At 43.1% G+C, this 14,907-nt stretch overlaps 1 protein-coding gene across 1 annotated transcript; it reads right to left on the bottom strand.

The window, feature by feature from the left end:
• Nucleotides 1-2,661: 2,661 nt before the first annotated feature.
• On the bottom strand, nucleotides 2,662-13,809 carry LOC311123237 (voltage-gated inwardly rectifying potassium channel KCNH7-like; the record flags this gene model as incomplete). Its single annotated transcript, XM_084197494.1, has 7 exons — nucleotides 2,662-2,943; nucleotides 3,600-3,792; nucleotides 5,143-5,308; nucleotides 7,837-8,118; nucleotides 9,081-9,180; nucleotides 9,325-9,530; nucleotides 13,557-13,809. Coding segments are annotated over 7 exons (1,482 nt in total), but the record flags the coding sequence as incomplete, so codon positions are not given.
• Between the last annotated feature and the right edge of the window lie 1,098 nt (nucleotides 13,810-14,907).

Consider the following 14,907-nt stretch of genomic DNA (forward strand, 5'->3'; position numbering starts at 1 on the left):
AAAGCTTATACTAGAAACACCTTGGCTTGTTTTGTCAGGGTTACGAAGGTTTCAGCCCATCTGTGGTGGGTTTTAAAACTGAGATTGAGTAGTCGTGGCCACTCTGGCATTACAATGACATGCAGCAAAAGACCTGTGCCCTCCGAAAAGGCTTATAGCTGTGTGTGGGCACAAATCGTAGGATAGGGCCGGTGAAATCTGAAATTAAAGGTAGACTCAGCAATTAGATGATGTCATATTGCTGAGTCTGCCTTTAATTCAAACCCAACTAAGTACTGCTACAAAACATGCATAGCTATAGTATTCCCAATGGATATGACTTCCCTAGACTCCATTTGCCCTGACTACAATGCTATAAGTATATCTGTTAATTGCTACATATGGGAGAGTGATATGTGTTCTTCATAATGCATCTCACTCACTTCTTGGGCTGATAAACAATTGAACCAAAACACATAAAACATTTTAAAATCATGGAAAGTTAAGTGTTCTTCTCTTATAGAAAAATAGGGTGTATTTATTACAATGATTTATCATTTTATAACACCAACTCTCCCCTTCATGATAAATCACAAACACGTTGTTTTGAAATCTGTTAAAACAAATTGCCAGTTGATGTTGATCCATGCAATATCACACATCTGACTGAGTGTGTTTGTGTAAAATAAGTCATAAAACTAAAATGACTAATTCATTTGTGACATGCAGAATTCGTCCATATTCAATACATTTACATTGCTGACTGTTGAATGCATATTATTCAGCTGAATAAATGTGTTTAGGACATTTGTGAAGGCTAATGTAGGCTAGTAAAGCTAAGGCTAACGAGGGCTAAGCTGCTAGCTCGGCCTGAATCTCTACGTTGTCGGTTTCTGACACCGTCTCAGCATTGATTTTGTCACTTGGCTAGAAATAGTAATAAAATCAGTTTTCTTGGAATATAAATGGAAGCCCCTAACCATGCGTGGAAAGTAGAGTTGGAGCATATAAAGATTGTGGGGTACAGTACTTATGAAAGGTATCAATTAAAGGTAGACTCAGCGGGTTTACTTCCTGCTTATAGACATCAACAACAGAATCAAATCTGTCAAACTGCTACTATTGGCTCTTCCTTTGCGTGATTGGCAATAGACAATAGTGGCAGATTACAATGTTGTTGATTTCTGAAACTAGGATGTTTGTATGATGTCAAACTGCTATGTCTACTGTACCTTTTAAATAATTGGTAACATTTAACTACTTTATAGTTAGTAAAATGAAATAGAATTTGGCCTGATTCCTCTTATTACAATTTAAATAACATACATCTGAGCAATTTAGCTTTAGACAGTTGCTATTCATTGTAGTTTTCTACATCTGAACATTTAATGTTGGGTTACCACTCCTTTTATACAATGATATGCATTTCGTTAAGTGCAGGCCCTTTCAAGAGAGAAATGATCCAGCACATCGATTACATATATGACATATAAACGTTATTCACCCTGTTCATGCCTCTGTGTGTGTGGTTACAGAAGTAAATCGTTTTTAATACAATACCTAAAAAACATATTTTTACAGTTCATAAATATGCATACACTTCCCATCAAATTATTTTTGGACAATATTTTCAATAGTAAAACATTATATTCAGGGAGGAAAGTAGCTACATCAAGTGGATAAGTATCCCTTTTGTAAATTACAGTCCTTTAGTTTCTGTTTAATTCATGCCGTACAAGTTTTTAAGAGCACATTTGACTTTTGGGCATCTACCCGTGTTCATTTCTAGGCATTAATCAAATATGTATATTATTGTGTGTAAATGAATGTTTTAATGTTATCATTATTGCTTTCATGGCCCCATGAAAGAGACTTGTGGTGCAAAGTGATTACAAATAATCTCTCTCAGGAATGCTTTAGCAATGTAAGGGACACTTTTGTATAAGAGCTTTCCAAACCATTTAAATCCTATTCATTTGCATATCTGTGTATTTATAATCTAATAGAAGATGTATTTTATATAGTGGTTCTTTGTCTCTTATGATCAGATGACTTTTTGTTGACGGTAGGTACTTAGGCACAATATATGATGAAATATTATTATATATAATGTCGGGCCTGGAGATTGTTAATTAGCCAAATACATTACATGGTGTCTGTTTGATAAGGTCATTAACACGATGAGTTTAAAACGGCACACTTATTTTCAGATTGAAAATGCCTTTGAAAGAGAGTTTCAAGTAGCTTTGTCCCCATCGATTGGGAATAATTATAAAACGGATACTCATTACTCTGAAAGCATGCCGACCTCACACCATGACAGTGCATGAGATGTGTTGTGTTTTGAACATGCAACAGAAAAACACTTCCAAAACATGCATTTCTCTCTCTTGGAAGAACAAGCATGTTAGGTGCCTTTTGTGTTGCTGGCAGTGTTACATCTGAAATATGTACATGGTAGATAATTACATATATCAATAATATACGGTATAAATACCTCTGTATAAATGTACTTTATAATACATCTAAATCGGAGACCGGCAGAAAATATTGGAAAAGGAATGGAAGAAAGTTGCCAGTATTCCTTGCATATACAGTCTCCTTCTAAGACCCTGAGTCAAACTTTGAGAGAAGCCCTAGTTTTCCGTAGTGAGAAAGAGGGGCGCAGGCAGGCGAAAGGGCCTACTTTCCCAGAAGCCCAGGATCGGATGCCGGCCTGTGGAGTCCTGACGTTTCAGAATTTTCAGGTGATGCGTCGGGGAGCGAGGCTTGTCTGGCGGAGGGGAAGAGGGCTCTAGGTTGTTGTTGTTGCTCCGGAGAGTCAATTTTGTTTTGTATGTGTCTGGGCTCTGTGTCCTTCTCTAGCAGTCCCGCCCTGAGGTCCTCTTCCGGGGGCATTTCCGTGGGACCCTGGCCTGACATGGTTTCTTTGGATTTGTTCAGGGGCTTCTCCGTCTCAGGATTCTGTGAAGCAGTAAGCACAACCTGGTCTCAGAGCAAAATATATATATTTTTAAATCTGTGCCACTCCATTTAGTATGATATGTTTCTTAACGTTAGGTTACATTACATTGGCCGAGCAATGTAATAACGGTCGTACAATATAATAAGAATTGTATGATGTATAGTATCCTATTTCTTGATCGCATTTGACACGTTTAGTATGATATATTACGTTTGACTGCTTTAGTATGATATGCTACGTTAGGTTAGGGGTTCGGGTTAGGTTATAGGGTTAGGGGAAGGGTTAGTGAACATGCGATTTACGTTTACTATGTTACGTCTAGTCAGTGTAATGTAACACATCACACTAAATGGAGTGGAATGGATTTTAGTAAAATATAATACGTTTTGCTCTGAGACCAGGCTGGTCAGCAAACTGAGAACAAACAACTTCAGGCAGGGATATTGACTTCTGTAGTGTCCAATACACACATAGGGATAATGTAACCATCTGTCAGTATACAGAACAGACAGGGATAATGCACCTATAGACCAGTATATAGACAGGGAGTGTAATGTGCCTAGCCAGTATACACAGAGCCATTATGTATAAAACAGTATATAGCTCTGAGGGCTAGTGTAGACTGTATTTGTTCACCTGGGCTGGTTCAGTATACCTGTGGTGGTGCAGGGTTGAGGCTGTGTTGAGGCTCTGTGATCCTGATGGCAGAAACAGGCTGCACCCTGATGGCAGGCCTCTGGTACTTTGGACTGGAGGTGACGATGCTGTAGGCCGGGGGAACCACGGTGATCTGCCTCTGCAGCAGCTGGAGGATGGCCTTGATGTCTGACATCATCTGGGACTCCAGCCTGGATGGTGGGTGGGGAGAGCCAGGGAGACAGCGTCAGGGGTGGGTCCTAGCTTGAGATCCACATGCATCACTCACATTTTTGAAAACAAATCTGCCATTGGCGTCAATGCGTGATTTATGTAAAAGTTTGAACATCTTAAAATAGGTCATTGATGTATTAGCTATGTATTAGCTTTAGCTAGGTTTTGTTTTATGCATGTGTCTGGGGTTGTGTTGGGAGAGCGCAGTCAGTAATACTCAATGCAAACACCAGAGGGAGCCCCAACCCATACAATTCAGAGAAGACACTAGGGCAGCATACCTGTATTATAGCACACCTTTATCTGTTTCAGACCTTTTTTCATCACAATTTCTTTTTATGTGTGTTTCTCTATTTTGTGAATAATAATTTCTTGATTTTTCTCCAGTTTTGCATACAACACCTTCAAGGTATCGAAAAGCCAATATTTAAATATATCACTTTAATTTATTTATTTCCAATGAGAAAAACACATAGACCTGCATACTGTATCTAGAAAAGACACACCCATACTGCCTTCAGAGCACTGCGGACCGAGAACAAGCCAGTGTTTGTCACAGTTGCTGTTGAGCTGTGAGACAATCTGAGCCGATCAACACCCCCGGCAGGCGTGCTCCAGCTAGATGAGGCAGGGTAGTGTGGCGGCCATGTCTGTTGAGTGGCCAGGCGTCTGCCCATTACCTCCCTAAAGAAGGAGAAATGAGAGCGACGTATGCCTGCAAAGAGCCTGAGGTGGCCAGTCTGTAACCGCCACTTCCAGTGGGAGGAGGGAAAGAGAGAGGGAAGATACAGTAGAGAGAGAAAAAAAAGTGAGAGAAAGAGAGCATAGGCTATATATAGACGGAACGTATATATATAGAGAGAGAGAGAGATAACAAGATAAAGAGACGGACTGACTGAGTCCACCCACTTTGGGCTTTGTGACCCCTCCCTCAGTCTCCTGTTGCCCCGTACTACCTCCCACCCCTCTCCTCCAAACTCTGCCGTGACGTCTGCTGTCTTTGTGTTGCGATTGCGTCTCACGGGCGTCAGCTAAAAATAGGCGATGCTGTCTGTAGCAGCTGGATCCATTCCATGCAGAACATATGCAGAAGTCAACTCTCTGTGTGATATAGTGGACTGTGGATGTGTATGGTAAACCTTGCTGTGGATGTGTACTGTAAAAACCTTGCTGTGAATCTAGTCTATAGTGAAATGGGATGTAGTGATGGTTTGGCTGGGGTTATTTGAGGATGGTTTAGTCCTGTTTACCACCAGAACGCCTTGGTTAAACTTCCGTTTTTTTATGGTGAATTACGATCACAATTTCGCCTCTCCCCTTCCACTCACCTGTTTAGGTGCTCTTGCAGCAGGTCCAGACGTTGCTCCACCTCTCCGTAGGTGATGTCCGGCTCACTGTCCTCCTCCCCAACCCCACTTCGGGCATCCTGGGCCTGGGCCAACTTCTCCAGCACTTCCCTGGGCCTCACGCACGCCCACTCCTCCACACACAGGTCTAGACACACATATGCACAAATACATTTATATACTAACCATTATCAACCTATGAAACAACCAAATCACAGCACTAGTCATTTCCCACAGAACATTGAATCCTTTTTAGTTAGGTATGATTCACAGGCCTTTGCCAGACAACAATATTGTCTGATGACCGTAGTTGTTTGAGAAGGTTCGGAGCACTAGCCACTAACACTGACTAGATAGCTATCCCTCATCCACACCAGTCCTGTCAAAGGCTACCATTTAATTGATCAATGGGCACATTAGGCCCCACTATAACCAGCAGTTATAGCATCAGTCACTCTCTCACTCACATTGTTACCTGGCCTTTAGAAACTGTAATAGCAGCACTGTGTCCACAATCATTTCTCCCTCAGGCACAAAAAAGTTGGTCTAGTCTTTCACTGCTACTGAGTGGGTGTCGATAGGAATAGAACATACCTGATAGATGCCTGCCACAGTGTTATATCGCTATAATGCCAACAATGTTCTTCAATCCTAGTACTGTGGACCCACAGGGGTGCACAGTTTTGTTCTAGCCCAGCACTAGCAAACCTGATATAGAAATGAATACCACAATCATCCAGCCCTTGATTCTTAAATCAGGTGTGTAAGTGCAGGACTAGAATTAAAATGTGCACATTTGTTGATTCAAATTCCAGTCCTCGTGTACCCCAAAGGTTGCACATGTTTGTTCTAGCCCAGCAGTAAAACAATCAATTCAACTAACCAATGGCTAGATATGTAGATGTGTTAGTGCTGGGCTAGAACAAACATGTACACTAACCTTAACCCAGTACTAGGCTAGAGAAACACTGGGTTGTCACTAGAAACCACAGTCACAAAGTAAAAATGGACTATCTCGTAAAAATTCATGAAAACAAAAATTAGCTTTTTGGTCTTAATTTAAGGTTAGGCATAATGTTAGCAGTGTGGTTAGGGTTAAGGTTATGTTTAAAATCACATTTTAAGTAGAGAAATTGTAGAAATAGGCGGTGTTTATGAATTTGTGGCTGTGGTAACTAGTGACGACCGAAGCACTGAAGTGATTGAGTTGATCATGCTTGGAAGATAGCTTTTACAGTAATGAAAGACGTCAAGAGCAGAAGCTACCATTTATAGTGCCTCCATGCTGGGGTGATTACAGGAATCAATATCCAGCCGGCAACACTGCCTGCCTCTTACTCAAACCAGGAATCATCGTCATCCGCTTAAGAACGGAATTACAGCATATTACTCTCAAATCACCACATGCTGACAGGAATGTTCATCGCGGAGCGCAATTCCCTGGAAACGCAAATAGAAACGTGTCATTTAATTTAGCCAGTTGTTATTGTTGCAGTGGATTGGTGCATGTCGAGGCAGTTTTAATCATTTTTACCACACCATTGATCTTAACATATTAAAGAAGTAGTTGAGGATTTTACAATGAAAGTAGTCTATGTTAGAGAGAGAGTTATTTGTGAAACTCGTGTTTGGGGGAGTAGAGAAAGAGGCTGTGGGTGTGTGTGTCTGTGCCATAGGTGTGTAGGGCTGATAAACAAAGCATAAACAAACAAGCTAAGCTCATGATCTCTTTCACAAGCTGGTCACCATAGGTCATGCCGTCTCTAATGCCAACCAGGCATCAACAAGATAATGAGCTGGCATCTGGTGGCAAATTGGCAAGGGATGAAACAGAGGATTTTCCACAAACCTGTAAGAGTGCCAGGTCTTAAATTAACCTATGCCCTGTAAGAAGCCAGCCTCATCAGTCCTTCTGTCTCCTTACTCTCCAGACAAAACTGGTCTGGGATCAGTGCTAGGATTTACCATGTAGGGCCTGGAGTTTTTCGTGAACATGTTCCCTAACCAGGAAAAACTCCTGGCCCCAGGAGCTTTATTCTATTTTATAGCTAGTTTACTTCCTGTTTTGCTTGGTTTTAGATGATGCCTTAACACTGTGCTAGAACAGTACAACAATAGATACTGTTTCGGTCAAGGCACTCTGCTTTAATAATAGCATCGAGGCATTTTGTACCACTGAATAACAGTATATACACAGTAAATGAAAATACCTAACAGAGTTTAGTCGAAACCCTACATTTCCACACCAATGACCCTGGTTGGTTGTTATAATCCTCTTATAATGGTAGTTGCCGTGGCGATGACCCCTAATCCTTGTTTGGATTTTTAATAGGTGTGACATCCTGCACAGAGGCCCAGGGTAATTTCCTTTTTCCAAATTAATTACAGTACAGTTACTCAATATTCTGTAGAAAATGGCTTGAAAGGACATGTCTTGTCGTGTGACCATTGGTTGGTTTGTGCTCTCTGGCTTCGGTGCTGTGCTACCCATACACTCACTGAAGGTTATTTCTGGTATGGACATTATTTTACCAGGTTGTTATTGCAAGATATCATTTGTTCTTCTGATCTTTTAAGGCTTGTGGAGCTCATTTGAATAGCTGTGTCAGCTTTTGGTCTAGCCAAAATGGCCTAGCCATTAAAAGCATTGGGATCTTTAGAGGCTTCCAACTGTACCTTCATAAGACTGGTTCCTCTCCACGTTGTCCCCGCCTCTCTGCGCGTCCGGAACAACGTCACCCAGCCCTAGTCCCAAGGTGTGGTCCCTCAACGAGGGGTAACCCTGCCCCCCCGAGCACAGAGGCCTCTCCTCTTCCCCCTCCTCCTCTTCTTCCTCCCTCTCCTCCGCTGAGTCTCTCTTCTCCTCTGCCATGGTGGCTACAGCCTGGGAGGAGGGGTAGAGCTGCCTCTCCCGCTCACCACCATCGCAGAACACCGACGTCTCTTTGATCTGGGTCCCTGTGGGGAAGGAGGAGGGCAATCAGGGTGAGTGTGTCTGTGTGTGTAGGATCTTATGTGTGTGTGTGTGTGTGCGTGGGTGCATCCATGCGCGTCTGTGTGCGTGCATGCGTGTGTGTGTTGGAGGAACACTGGGTTCTTTGTTACAGACAGCTCCTCTGGGAGGCAGGGGAGACAGCAGCTCGGCAGATCAAACAATAGGGAGGTGTCACGCTCTAAACGGTCCCCGCCAGATCTGCTGCTGCCTTAGAGCATTGCTGCCATAAAGATACTTTATATATTTCATTGTGTGCTTGCAACTTTGCCTTTACAGAAGCAGAGGGAAGGTGAGCAGAGAGGGAAACTGTCAGTAGATGTGAAGGAAAATAGTAAGTACAGGAGAGAACATCCATTGGCATGCTTTGAAGGATATTATATGGTTTAATATGTATAACATTAATTGCTATACTTTTAATGTGGTATAATCTGTGGTATAATCTGTCAAAAACATTTGGACAATCTACAGTACAGGTCAACATGACATGGTGGGAGAGGGGTTTATTTTAGGAGATGGAACTATATTCTGTAAACCCGTAACCATGGTGACCAATTGAATTAGTTTGAATGGATACCAAACTGTTGAGTGGTGTGTTGCAACAATGCCTCCCAACTCACAGAGCTCTTAGAAGCCAAATTAAAACTATTCCCTGTGTAGGAATAGTCTTCTCAAACTTGGAGATACTTCAATGAAGGCAGGTATCCTAGTGGTTAAAAGCATTGGGCCAGTAAATGAAGGGGGGGGGGGGGGGGGATCTGTTGATGTGCCCTTGAGCAAGGCACTTAACCCTAATTGCTCCTATAAGACACTCTGGATAAGGGCGTCTGCTAAATGACTAAAATGCATGATATTGTATAAAACAAGCTGGCTCAGTTGAAATGAATTGTTTTGAAAAAGAGTAGCCATAGAAACTACCTCAACTCACCTGCGGAAGATTTCCGCTTGTTAGTGAGCCTTCTTTTGCATTTGATGTCATCCCCATCAGCATCACTGGGGTAGGGGTAGACTGACTCTGCATTCTGAGGCTGCATACAAGCAAATACACAACTTAGTATTGTATCTGTACTGCTTGTCAGTCGCATGGTCCATCCATCCACCCACCCACCCATCCATCCATCCATTCTTCTGTCCTTCCGTATGTGTCTGTCCGTCCGTCTGTCTGTATTTACCTTGCCGCTGTCATCTCGGAGGTTAAAGGTCAGCTCCAGGTTGCTGAGGAAGTAGTCGGCGAACTCGGGGTACATGTCCAGCACCTCCAGGATCTCCTCCCTATGGATAGTGTGCAGGTCACAGTAGCTGAGCGCCCGCACGTCCGCGTTGGCCTTCCCCGGCTTGGCGTACAGGTGGATCATCTCCCCAAAGATGTCATTCTTCCCTGGGAGAGAGAGAGAATGAGGAGGGAGTGGGGAGAAAATGAGAGGGGGGAGAGAGAGAGGGACGGAGGAGAGAGGAAGAGAGAGAGGGAGGGGAGGTAGAGAGATAGAGGGAGGTAGGGAGGAGAGAGGGGGAGGGGGTAGAAAGATAAAGGGGGAGAGGGAGACGGAAGGGAGAGAGGGAGAGAAAGAAAGATAAAGGTTTGATAAACATGGTGAAATATAACATGCACATAATGACACTCTATGTAATGACACACTATGCCTTGACCCATAACCAGCTGAACCACCTGGTGTATTTCCCCATAATGCAGCTCAGCACAGTCTTTTGAGGTCATCTACAGTGCATTTTCTCAACAATCTACACACAATACCCCATAATGACAAAGCGAAAACAGGTTTTTAGAAATGTTTGCAAATTTATAAAAAAATAAAAACAGAAATACCTTATTTACATAAGTATTCAGACCCTTGCGCTATGAGACTCAATATTGAGCTCAGGTGGATCCTGTTTCCATTGATCATCCTTGAGATGTTTCTACAACTTGATTGGAGTCCACCTGTGGTAAATTCTATTGATTGGACATGATTTGGAAAGGCACACACCTGTCTATATAAGGTCCCACAGTTGACAGTGCATGTCAGAGCAAAAACCAAGCCATGAGGTCGAAGGAATTGTCATTAGAGCTCCGAGACAGGATTGTGGCACAGATCTGGGGAAGGGTACCAAAAAATGTCTGCAGCATTGAAGGTCCCTAAGAACACAGTGGCCTCCATCATTCTTAAATGGAAGAAGTTTGGAACCTCCAAGACTCTTCCTAGAGCTGGCTGCCCGGCCAAACTGAGCAATCGGGGGAGAAGGGCCTTGGTCAGGGAGGTGACCAAGAACCCAATGGTCACTCTGACAGAGCTCCAGAGTTCCTCTTTGGAGATGGGAGAACCTTCCAGAAGGACAACCATCTCTGCAGCACTCCACCAATCAGTCCTTTATGGTAGAGTGGCCAGACGAAAGCCACTCCTCAGTAAAAGGCACATGAAAGCCCGCTTGGAGTTTGCCAAAAGGCACCTAAAGGACTCTCAGACCATGAGAAACAAGATTCTCTGGCTGATGAAACCAAGATTTAACTATTTGGCCTGAATGCCAAGCGTCACGTCTGGAGGAAACCAGGCACTGCTCATCACCTGGCCAATACCATCCCTACGATGAAACATGGTGGTGGCAGCATCATGCTGTGGGGATGTTTTTCAGCACAGGAACTGGTAGACTAGTCAGGATCGAGGGAAAGATGAACGGAGCAAAGTACAGAGAGATCCTTGATGAAAACCTGCTCCAGAGCCTTTGCCCCAGTCAGGACCTCAGACTGGGGCAAAGGTTCACCTTCCAACAGGACAACGATCCTATGCACACAGCCAAAACAATGCAGGAGTGGCTTCGGGACAAGTCTCTGAATGTCCTTGAGTGGCCTAGTCAGAGCCTGGACTTGAACCCGATCTAACTTCTCTGGATAGACCTGAAAATAGCTGTGCAGCGACGCTCCCCATCCAACCTGACAGAGCTTGAGAGGATCTGCAGAGAAGAATGGGAGAAACTCCCCAAATACAGGTGTGCCAAGCTTGTAGCGTCATACCCAAGAAGACTTGAGGTTGTAATCGCTGCCAAATGTGCTTCAACAAAGTACTGAATAAAGGGTCTGAATGTAAATGTGATATTTCCTTTTTTTTTTTTTTTTTGCAAACATTTCTAAAAACCTGTTTTTGATTTGTCATTATGGGGTATTTTGTGTAGATTGATGAGGGAAAAAAACGATTTAATCATTTTTAGAAAAAGGTTGTAACGTAACAATGTGGAAAAAGTGAAGGGTCGGAATACTTTCTGAATGCACTGTTAAGGTTATACCTGTCCTTCTGCCACTTCCTTATAGGACAACAGGGAGGTAGTGTGAATGTGTCTATATGGCTGACTATATGACAACAGGGAGGTAGTGTGAATGTCTATAGGGCTGACTATAGGACAACAGGGAGGTAGTGTGAATGTGTCTATATGGCTGACTATATGACAACAGGGAGGTAGTGTGAATGTCTATAGGGCTGACTATAGGACAACAGGGAGGTAGTGTGAATGTGTATATGGCTGACTATAACAACAGGGAGGTGTTGTGAATGTCTATAGGGCTGACTATAGGACAACAGGGAGGTAGTGTGAATGTGTATATATGGCTGACTATAGGACAACAGGGAGATAGTGTGAATGTGTCTATAGGACTGACCTGGAACGACCAAGAGGCTCAGTTTTATCATTATTTTACGCCTGACTTCCCTAGGCACAGACCTTTCAGTTTGCACTGTGTGTGTGTGTGTGTGTGTGTGTATACATGCCCCACTGCATGCCCTGGCTCTTGGCCCAGAACTCCATGGATAAATAATGAAAATATGGCTTTGCCCAAACCTGGGCAGGCACTAAGGTGAGAGTAAGGACAAGCACCTAGTCTTTCCTCTGGTAATTTCACCATTTTAACTTATTTATTAAAGCTCGATGCAAGATTTTAATTACAGATACAATTAATTGTTTATTGCTCTCTGTTGATTACACACTAATTGCAATTACTAATTCACAATAGAATTTGCATTGAAATACTTGACTGCGATAAATAGAGCAATTGGCATTGATGTTACTTTACCGTTGGTAAACGTGCTGAGTCCTTATTAACCCATCACTATCAACACACCCGTCGTTCCCCTGCTCAGACGTTGCATGCATCAACCAATGGTTGCCTGCCATGTCATCAACTGTAACGTCAGCTGCCAGATTGCTATCACATACTGTAAGATCTGGCATGCATGAGCAACGTCTGAGCAGGGGAACACGACCACCGTCTTCCCATGAACCTATTGTGTCGCTGCGTTTTACCAAAGCTCATTGGCTGAGTGAAAAATGAGCAGTTTATACAAGGCTTAGCCTGTAACATTTGCTTGGCGCTGGGCTGACGCAGAGAGAGAGAGGGAGAGAGATAAAGGAGAGGGGAAAGAAAGATGAAGGGGAGATTTACTTTGATTACATCCCAGGGACGTCAATATCTCCTGCGAGCAGCGACTGCTAACACCACAGACACTCCATCACCCTTAGCTGGCAATTAGATACCTTAATAAATGGTCCAATAAACCACCCTCCGTTCCCCTCTCTCTCCATCTCTTTCTTTATCTCTCCCTCCACCCCCTCTATCTCTCCCCTCTCTCTCTCTCTCCTTCTCTCTCTTTATCCTTTACCTGTCTCTCTTCTCCCAGCTTGAATACCCTACTATACAGCGCTAGTGTCTATCACAGTGTGTTCTTGGAGGGAGCCATGAGAATCTGTGCTCATTAGAGATGTCAGCTGCCCACCCAGCAGAATAGCAAGACCAGCCTCTTCTAGACAGTACACAGAGGATATACAGACACACACTGAGAGGCAAGAGACACACACACATTGATGAGAAGTGCAGCACTGGGACACCTGAACTGTACTGTGTTACTATTCAATTCCAGGAGCACTGTTTAGAGACAAAAACAGTCTTTGAAAGTGTGCCTGCAGTGCTGCTGTTCTAAGAGGATGTTTCTCTTCCAAACAGCCTGATTAAGCTGACCTTAAAGCAGAGGGAAATCATTAGAGGTGTTTGAGTACTGTGAACATCCTCACCACCGGGGAATGTGTAATTAAGTATTCACACAGCCATAGGTAACCAATTCTTCAGGGTGTCAATTTACTGGAGAGCCGCACACCTACCACAGCCCCGACATGAATAAAAACACGAGTTATTGTTGCAGTGACTAGTGTCTACTGTATATTTTGGTTTGGGACTTTTTCACAAAGCACAACATACCTCTGAAGTGTCAAATGAAGTTTACAATGAAACTTGGTTTTAATTGCAACCTCTCGTCAGGTTGTTATTGTAAATGAGAATGTGTATTCAATAACCTACCAGGTTAAATAAAGATAATATGAATAAACAATGTGAAATAATAAACAACGTCAACATTTGTGTAGCACATACCCAAAATGGCCACCACGATGTCATCCTTGAGGATTTCGATGGAGCCCCGGGACAAGAAGTAAAGGGCAGTAAGCACATCTCCACAGTGGACCAGTGTGTCGCCCGGTGGGGAGTGGGTGGTCTTGAACCTCATGGCCAGGGCCCTGAGGCAGCCCTTAGTAGCCCCTTGGAACGCCTTGCAGCCCTGGAGCAGACTTGCGTTGAGGTGGAGGCAGATATCAGCCTGGAGACACTCTGGGAAACCCTTTAGGACCTGGGGGCACGAAAAGAGCGTCCACAGCAATAGGAGAATGGTCAGATAGGACTGGGATGGATGTTGTGTCTGTGGTGTTATCAGAGATGTGCTGTCAAACTATCTCGAGACATCTTTGGGTGTGGGTTTGGTTTGTGTTTGTGAGTCAGATTTGGTTTGGAATCCAGAGTGGGTTGATACAATTGCCAATTGTGTTTTGGTCTTCTCAAAATCTAAATACTGCATTGTCATATGTGACTGTTTTAGGAGGGAATTTTTATGGTATTTTCCATAGCTTTTAATCAGAGTACTAGCAGGTGGGGTTAAACAGATGGATATCCAACACTGATATACAAGACACAACAAACTAGGAAAACATGGAAACAAACATGGAAACACGTCTTCCCTTTGATTACAAAATGATTAGCATAAGTGTGCTCATGAGGGAGCTTTCTATCTCACCCCACTAAGTGGGGTATCATTAGTGTCTGTGATTCAGATTTAATATCAAAATAAATAAATAAAATACTTACCTCAAAACTGAATTAACCTGTCATGTAATTTAGAGTATAAGGATAAGAGTGACATTTCAACTACTTAAATTACTACATGCTTAAATACAAATTGTTTCCCTGGAAAAAATGTCACCTAAATTATTCAGTTTCATCAATATCATGACATTAATGCCCTCAATTGGAAAACAAGTAATTTGCCTAGGACTGAACACCACACAGGGTCAAAGGTTACAGGTTAACGGTCATAAGATGACTTTGAACTGTGACATCACAGGGGACCAGAGGACAAGGGAAGGCTTCAAACACACAAAAAGGGAAAATGAAACAACAAAACATCCTTACTCTGTATCACATACAAAACAATGTCCTTAGTAAAAAAAAAAAATCTGGCCAAGTCTACATTTCTTGAAAAAGAGAGGCTATTTTACAATAGTTGGGGAAAAAATCATAGCAGAAGATTTTGGAAAGGAGAGATTGAACAACATTTGGCAAGTGCAGGTGCAAGATCGCTGGGCATGTGTGCCAAGCCTCCCACATGGAGGGAAACCTGGCAGTGCCAGGCTGTCTGTGCCTCTCCCAATGGCAGTATTCACAGCCTGGTAAC

The sequence above is a fragment of the Coregonus lavaretus genome (genome assembly GCF_964263955.1).
Source record: "Coregonus lavaretus genome assembly, contig: HAP1_SCAFFOLD_2823, whole genome shotgun sequence".
Taxonomy (NCBI): domain Eukaryota; kingdom Metazoa; phylum Chordata; class Actinopteri; order Salmoniformes; family Salmonidae; genus Coregonus; species Coregonus lavaretus.